General features: G+C 38.3%; 1 protein-coding gene across 1 annotated transcript; it reads right to left on the reverse strand.

Annotated features, from left to right (window-relative positions):
- Nucleotides 1-2,038: 2,038 nt before the first annotated feature.
- Nucleotides 2,039-5,935, reverse strand: LOC104460193 (vacuolar protein sorting-associated protein 4B; the record flags this gene model as incomplete). Its single annotated transcript, XM_010076276.1, has 5 exons — nt 2,039-2,258; nt 3,557-3,638; nt 3,810-3,958; nt 5,404-5,560; nt 5,803-5,935. Coding segments are annotated over 5 exons (741 nt in total), but the record flags the coding sequence as incomplete, so codon positions are not given.
- Nucleotides 5,936-8,882: the final 2,947 nt, after the last annotated feature.

Consider the following 8,882-nt stretch of genomic DNA (forward strand, 5'->3'; position numbering starts at 1 on the left):
GAGAAGAGGCCAGCACCCTTAGGAAATCACATCCAATAAAAGTACTAACAACACAAGTGGAATCAACTTGGCTTATGTCAGAGCTCTCAAAGTACTGCAGTTGTGGGGCTTTTTCCCTTTCTTTTTTTGGGGCAAAAGGAGATAAGAGGTAAGAACTGCTTTTGGGTTGCTCCGCAAACTGTGAGAACTGAGGTTATTTCATTGTACCACAGTAGTCCGAGACATGCCTCAGATTCTTCCAGATTTGAATTAAAGGCTAAAAGGTAACAGCCCTTGAGCCATAGATGTCTTTGTCACTTAAAGTTAGCAATGGATAAATATTTCAGGCATCACTGCTTAAGGGAAGGAAGCATCTAGAAAATCATTGATATATCAAAACAGCTGCTTATTTTTAAACAATTACAGCTTACCCCACAGCGCTACTGCTGAGTTGCCCCCAGAAGAAACTTAGCAAATCAGTAAAACCAAAATTTACTATTTTGAAACAAACTGTGACAAGATCCTCAAAAACCTTTTAAAATGTTGGGTTTTGTTGTTTCTTTTTCCCCCCTCACGAAAGTGACAGGCTGCAGGTTTATTTTAATAATTACAAAGTTGACAAAGTCTTCCTCAATGCAGACTCTGTAAACTTATAGTCCTCTCATATTCTGGGCCATAATGGATTTAAGTGTTCCTTTCTCTTCAAATCTTAAGCTGAATGTGTTCCTTGGAAGAAACTACATGGAAAAAAAGAGCCTATCTTCAATTCAAAATAACTGTAGCTGTTCATTTTAGGGCCCTTAACCCTTTTACTCAGGCTGAGTTACTGGTAAAAAATAGTAATTGCCACTGAGATGACCAAGAACTGCTGCCAACACAAATTACATGGCACATATCTTCTGACAGCTTAGGATCTGAAATTTTTCCTACCTTACCAACCCTACTCTTTCAAGGAGCAAAAAAGTGAAAGCTTCCCATTACAGTAGCAAAAACCTCTGCAGAATACCTTGACCCACTTGCACCCAAGATAGATGAATTTCTGTAAAATCAAAGTTTGCAGTGAAAATGTAAACAAAAAATACTTTTATTCTGGGTCTACTCTAAAAAAAAACTACAGAGGAAAACAACCATTTTATTTATCTGATACACAAGTTGTATGTATTTGGAACTCTGTTTATAACCATTGATAACATTATCACACTCTTTTTCCCATTGAAGAGCTTAAGAGTTTATAGAGAACAATTAATTTGATTGAACAAGACCCATATGTGCAAATTCTCTGTGGGGAAAAAAAAAGCATTCCCAGATTTAATGGATTTTGATTTGTGCTGAAGAACTCTAGTTGGTTCTTTGTAGGATAAAATTTTTGAGATCCAAACATTTAGAAGAAATGTTTCTTAAGTCAGTACATAGTATGTAGAGGTAACTGCAAGATAAACCAAGCAATATAGTTTTAAGTCTCTTTAGAGTGCACCTAAATTAAGTGTAAATTAGTTTTCACATGCCCAAACAATGAAACACAGACCTTGCTCAGTTGTCTTGCATCTTTACTACTGTCACAAGTAACATTGATTCAATGTTTTAACCAGAATTTTACAAGAACTTTGATTTTTCAGATTGTAAAGTATGCCAAGTAAGCATAATTATAATCCATCTGTTCCCATGTGGATGAGGGATACATTTATTTAAACATGGTAGAAAAACATGAAGAACCACGTAACCTAATAGAGAAAAAGAGCACCTCTAACATTCCCATCTAAATCAAACTTCAAAATTCATGCTTTTAACACTACCTAGAGACATGAAGATTCATCAGAGCTTGGATTACACAGCACGAATACCCAGAAAACAGCTCCACCAGACTTATGTCAGGGCTGGGGCGGATGGGGGGAGGAAACAAAAAGATGAGGAATACCCAAGTTCTCTCCTGGTTGACAAAATGGACATTCATAAGTGTGCAGCATTACGCAAAACTAAATTCAGTTCACTTGCAAGGAATTTTCAAATTAAGGTAGTTCTCAGAGATGAAATAACTTGAAAATTTTTAATTCCTACTTACTTTTTTAAAGTGAGTAGCTGATTGCACTTTCCTAACAGGCTGCATCAGTGCATCACGTACAATGATGCTTATATCTGCACCAGAATAGCCATCAGTTTTCTTTCCAAGCTCTCGATAATCTGATTCCGTTAGGAGATTTGGAGTTGACCCAAGGTGAAGTTTGAACATTGCAGCCCTGGCATGGTCTTCAGGTAAAGGAATATAAATACGCTTCTCAAACCTGGTTTAAAAGAGAAAAAAAAAATGTTCCTCAGATGCTAGCTCTTGCAGGTGCACAGTGGAAAGAAGCTTATGCAAATAAGTATACAGCTTGTTCCTAACAATATTAGAAAGAAGCAGTTTCAGTATTATAAACCTTCAAAAAAAAATCTAAGGCAAATATTCAACAACCTGTTCTCATAAATAATACTATCGGTAGCATAAGCTAAGATCCAGAATATAATAACTATTTCCTTTTCATGACAAAGATAATCTCTTCAGATTGAAGTTTTTCCAGATTCTCTCCAGCAGAGTTTGTGTTTTAAAAGAAAAAACTGAGGTGAAGAAATCTTTAAGTGTTGAAGTATATTTGAGCAGTTTTCACACTCAAAGAACTGCCTGATAACAAGCTGAGACAACCACTTTCTACAGTCTCCAACTAAATTAAAGAAAAGTTCATAGCTGGAAGCATATTTGAAGTCATAGTCTCAATACAGTTGTCAGTAGAAAATGTTGATAACTGCAGTTCTTTGTTTCAAGTGGCATCTGTTCTCACAGAGGGATTATCTCCCACCAACAAAATAAGAGTGACTCCAAATTCTGTAGAAGACAATTAACTTGATATACATGACAACGTGGGCCAAATCCATGAAAAATTCATTTGATTACTGCCACTATTGTAAAGTAATGTTTCTTTAGCCGACAGAAATGACCACTATCCAAGCTGTGTACTCATCACAACATAATCATACTTGTCACAAAGCTGTATTTGTCCTCTGCTGCTCTGCAGCTCAAAGATCTAGCTAGTCAGATACAGGTATGGAAGCCCTTTAGCTACAAAAAAGCAGTTAAAACATGCACTGAAAGATCACAAATTATGCCCAAACAGTAGAAAAACATGGTGCTTCTGCATAACATAAGGCTACATTTCCATGAAGTATCTCAAGCTATTCAACAGTTTGCTATCAGCTGAAAAGGAAAGCTCTACAGCATCTTGCTCTTCTGAGATGCATATTTTGCAACTTGTCCCCCAAGCCCACCAGAAAACCAAGCAACAAGAAAACAATAGTTTTCTGCTTGCTCAAGGCACAGTCAGCTAACCAAGAGATCAAATAAACTACGGGGCCATGACAAGAGTGAACAACCTACCTCTTCAAAGGGGCAAGGGACTATTAGTTTGGCTCAGTCCAACTCATGGAACTGAGTTGCAGAACATTAGCCATGTCTGCAAACATGAGTTGGATTACTACCTCAAGTAGTCTCAGACTGAACCCTCGCAACAGTTGCAAATTTCATTAAATTAAGAAAGAGCCATTATACCTTCTTCTGATAGCAGAATCCAAAACCCAGGGTATGTTTGTCGCTCCCAAGACCAAGATTCCTTCATTGTCAACACCAACCCCTATATCAGGGCAGAAACCATTTCACTGTTTAGATGATAAACAGAGATTGTTTTAACATGTCAAAATTCAACAGAGTGGAAACACAGATCTTTTTAGTGTTCTCATGCAAGCTACACTTAAAATATGTATCTTAGTTCCTTTGAATGATTCTGAAAACCAAGTAAACTTACCTTGCATCTGGACTAGAAATTCCGTTTTTATCCGTCTAGCAGCCTCACTTTCATTTTCACTTCTAGATCCACAGAGGGAATCTATCTCATCGATGAAGATAATAGAAGGTTTGTTTTCTCTGGCAAGCTGGAACAAGTTTTTCACTAACCTTAAAAAAGGAAACAGCTTCCATTAACTTAATGATTTCACCAGTAAAACCACAAAACTTAAGATTATGATACAGTTACTTCTTTCAGAAAAAGTAAAAAAAAGAGAAGTACTAACATAAAGCAATTTAAAGATACAACATGCTTATACATGATACAACGCTGCATTATACCAAGTGAGGTAGGCCAGCATAAAGGGAGGTGAAACATTTTAGAGTACTCCAGGCATGGTTTTGCAAGAAAAAGCCATTTTTGGTTTACATTTCTACCAGACATCCTGGACTATACAAAACCACCACTCTAAAAAGATTGAAAGAATGTGGCTTTTTCTTACTTAACATTTGTGACCTAATCAGACCAGCTCTAGCAATTTTGTAAGAAATAACACGTACAATTACTTTATACAACTTTATTAAATACTTTTTAAATGACAAGAAAAGTTGGTTTTCCAAAAAATCCCAAACTCCACCTAGCCATACCTTATTAACACATTTTACTAAGTTAAAAAGGAAAATAAACAGGAGCATGATGGGAAATTCCTCACATTACCAGCACTAAATCTCAGGCAATAGTCTCAATGAAGTTGAAGAGAAAAAATGTCAAGCTGGACTCCAGTTCTGTATTCCTTTTCCAACAGAAGAAAAGCAGCTTAAGGTTCCCAGCTTTTGGGGAAAAAAACCCCATTCAAACACTTTATCTAAGGGCCTTTCTTCCTCATCCTATCAACTTTATAGTGTTGCCCAGTTGTCCCACACTTCGAACTATTAAAGCATGGTTTTGACAAGTATTCTCATAATCACATGAAAATCCTTTCTGTGCAACAAACCCAAACCCAGAACTTTGTCTTAATTCAGGAAATCTTCATTGGAAGCCTAGACGGACAAATTCCTGAACTTCTAGACTGCAGCCAACACGTCACTTCAGGCTTCCTGGTCATCTTCATGTATCACATAGTAACAAGTGAAGAAATTTTATTTCATGGCTGCTCCTCTCCTTCAACTTATTTTTGCAAGTCTCTTCCAGATTTTGTTTGTTTGAAATCAGGATAAAGAAAAAAAAAAGTCTGTATAGACAAAGAAATGCCACATGTTAATGGCACAGCTGCTGGGAAAAATTAGTGGAGAGATGCCACCAGGCAGAGTATCCCAACACTACAGACTGATGTAGTGTGCAATCACAGCTGAACGCAGAAGGGGAATGAGCTCCATGGTGCTCCTGAAACCTTTCTGAGACAGTTTTGAAAACTATCCTGAGCAGTGAAGAGGGGTCCAGCTGCAGCAGCACAAAACACAGCACACGATGATATCTTTACATGGTACTGAAGCATGAAGCACAGAAAAACCTGAAGTTTGTTTTTAAAAAGACATGACCCTCCCCTCAAATTCAATTTCTTTACAGCAATTTATCTAGCCAATGTTTTCCTGGACCTTTGGCAACTCCAACTTACTTTTCACTTTCTCCTAACCACTTTGAGACAAGGTCAGAGGAAGATACTGAGAAGAAGGTAGAGTTGTTTGCTTCTGTTGCCACTGCTTTTGCTAAATAAGATTTTCCTGTTCCTGGTGGTCCAAACAGCAGAATCCCTCTCCAGGGTGTTCTCTTTCCTGCAAGAGAGAAACAAGCAGTCTTCAAAATACTGTAGAAAGACTGAACTTATTTTTCTGATGAAGCCCCTCTAATTTACTCAGAGGTTTTCTACATCTACCCATGCAACTTCTGTCAAGGTGGATCACAATCTCTTTGTTAAGAGCTCAACTTGAGTCTCTGATACATCAGCATAACACTCTTCTCAGACCCCCGTGCCGGTCCTGACTGGCTAGTAGCAAATAAATGCTGTAATTCTGACCTGTAAAGAGGTGTGGAAATTTAATTGGCAAGATCACTGCTTCTTTAAGTGCTTCTTTGGCACCTTCAAGGCCAGCAACATCACTCCATTTTACATTTGGTCGCTCCATAACAATTGCTCCTATAAGAAAAGATTGTATAAATTAGTGATGTATGTATCTTTTCACAACTTCAATAACTTTTGTTTCGGGAAAAAAATAATCAAGAAATCTATGACCATGCCCATACTGTATAAAACCAAGGCATTTCTAAGTAGACTAAACACTGAATACTGTTAGTCAAATGGATGTTATTTCTACAGAAATCTGTCACGTTGTTTTCCACAACAAACCACAGATAACCAGAATACTCAAGTTAGTAGAAGTCCTGCAATGGTCAAAGCTAGTCCATAACTGACCAGCAAATGTGTGTTCAGCAGTCACAGATGAGTACTTTCTCTAATAGATAACCAGGCGCCATCTCCTCACTAAACCACTGCTGTACTTTCTTAAAAAAATGAAATTTCATTTTAAACAAGGGAAGCGACATAGCTGCACTAGCCCAGGATTTAGAAGGTTCTCCAGCAGATGAAGTAATTTGTTTGGTATCTCCAGACGTGCAGCAAACAATCGGATGGATCATTGTATTGGGCTTATATCCCCCCTAGTAGCCCTCCCAGTGCTGAGTGTCACCCTGGCAGCCAGCAGGGGGTGTGTCACACATCTTGGGAGGGGGCGGGGCCAGGACAGCTGACCCGGATTGGCTGTTCCATACCATGTGACCTCAGCTCAGCCAGAACAGCCCAGGGCAGGAGGAGGAGGGGGGCATTGGTTACTGGGTTTGTCTCCAGGAGCAGCTGCTGCACACACTGAAGCTCTGCTTTCCTGGGAAGTGGCCGGACATCGCTTACTGAGGGGAAGTGGAGAATAACATCTTTGTTTACCTTTAGTTTCTGTGCATGGCCCTGGCCTTTGCTTTAATTAAACTGGTTTTATCTTGACCCACGAGTCTTTCATCTTATTCTCCCCCTTTATTTTGCTGAAGGGGGGAGCGATAGAGGGGCCTGGTGGGGACCTGGCATCCAGCCAAGGTTAACCCACCACAATCATCTAATGGTAAAGAACTTTGAGAGCTAGGGCTGAAAGCACTAGAAAGGTTACATGGAGCCTGCTTAGCTGCAGATGAAGGGTCTTCTCAGTCTAGACACATTCTCTCAAAGTTTATCACCAAGTCTCATCTCGCTTAATCAAGAAGTTCAGCTTGATTTCAGCTAACTGAGCTGTAATTTAGCATTCTCTTCAGACTTCAGATTAGTTAGTCTGACATGCTAAGAATTATTCTGTCTTGACTACTTTTAGGCGGGACAACTTGTACGTGAGCTAGTAATTGAATATTAGATCTTGTAATCCTAGCAAAGGCAAATACAAAGAGTAAGAGAAATTTTTCTCAGATGAACACATGCCAGCCAACCCAATGGTTATCTAAGTACTCAAACGCACTGAAAGTTTCAGTTGCCCTACTTCTCTACAAGGGGCTCCCTATAATTTCACAATTGGCTTTCACCAGCTGTTACCTTGACACTTTCACATTATGCCTTCAGAGCTTTGGGGAGTAATTTAAGGCTTTTTTCCTTCTACAGGATTGAAAATTTACTGTTTCTTACTGGCCAACGAATAAATCAAATAATGCTTGCTTTCTTAGTATCTCTTTTGAGATTTTTTCTTTTGTTGCATTCCTTTTCTAGCAGATTGAAATGAACAATTTCTGTTAAAAACTGCAGTTTTTAACAGTTTGGAATTTAGAGTCCAAAAGCAACATCATATTGGCAAAGATGTTAAAAGTGTTATAAAGCTGACTGCAAACTGTCTTAGCTTGCAATCTATATACTGGAATTAATTTAACCACCCACTTCCAATGCATTAAATTATTTTGCTAGGTTGATTACCTCTCAGTTTTTCTTACAGTAAAAAGAACTATGGGCTCCATCACTAAAATAATTAGCGGGACAGGTGACAGTTCAGATACAGAAGAATGTTTCAAAGTTGAAATATCAGAGTTATCTGCACCAGACATACCATGGTAACTGAAATTACTGCATGTAAGAGATTACCTGTACCAGGACACAAATAGAACTGTAAATGGAACTGCTTCCTAATTTTGTAGGTGTAAATTAATAGCTGGAAGATTAAGCAATAGAGTGGAAAAGGCCTCTAAAATTCTAAAACGGAGTACATAACAAAAGACCCACAACTGCTATCCAGTTTGAATGTTGCTGGTCATTTCCCACAGTAAGTCAAGTTGCTATTAAAATAAAAATCTTAATAAATACCCACAGATTTGGGAAAGTTCCATAAGGTAAAGTCAGCTAGGAGTGACAAGGCAACAAAATTAAATACAGGAATTTTCTGTTGCTGTTGTGGAAGCAAAATGCAAATGAGTCATTTGAAGGCTGCCCAGAGCTTGTATTAGATATCTGAGTAACAGGTTCCTGTGTTAAGTTTAAAGGTACCATTGATCTCACACCGCAGACTTTCAAGAAATCAAATGTATAAGCAAGAACTCTGTCATTTTATAAGTATCAAAGAAGTGATGGGTGCAAGAAGCTATTTCTTAAGCAAGAACTGAAGGTCAGATTCAAAAGAAACAAAGTCTTTATACTGAGAGACAGGATAAGAGTCCAGTGCTCATCATTCTTCTGTCATTTTAAAATATAGGCAACTGTCCCATATAACTTTGCATAAGATATGCAGAGAAATATAAAAAGCATGGCGCAGTTTACAAATATGATACAATAGTTCCTCAAATTACACAGGCAGAGAGATCCGGTAAATGCATTTAGTCTTTGTGAACTGAAAAACAGGGGGAGAACAATGAAATTTCTTCAGATCCATAAGCACCTTCTGGAAGGGAAGCTCTGAACAGTTCTTCACCACTAAAGGGTAATAAATATCAAACAAAGCCGCCTTTTTACTGTGTACAAAACTACTGGCAGCTGCTATACGTTGCATCACTGACTGTATTCAGCATTTGAGTTCAAAACCCCTAACTATTATGTTAGCCAACTGGGAGAGTGTGGAGTGTGCGGAAGATAACTTCCTGACA

Source organism: Pterocles gutturalis, unplaced genomic scaffold (genome assembly GCF_000699245.1).
Source record: "Pterocles gutturalis isolate BGI_N339 unplaced genomic scaffold, ASM69924v1 scaffold21073, whole genome shotgun sequence".
NCBI classification, from domain to species: Eukaryota; Metazoa; Chordata; class Aves; order Pterocliformes; family Pteroclidae; genus Pterocles; species Pterocles gutturalis.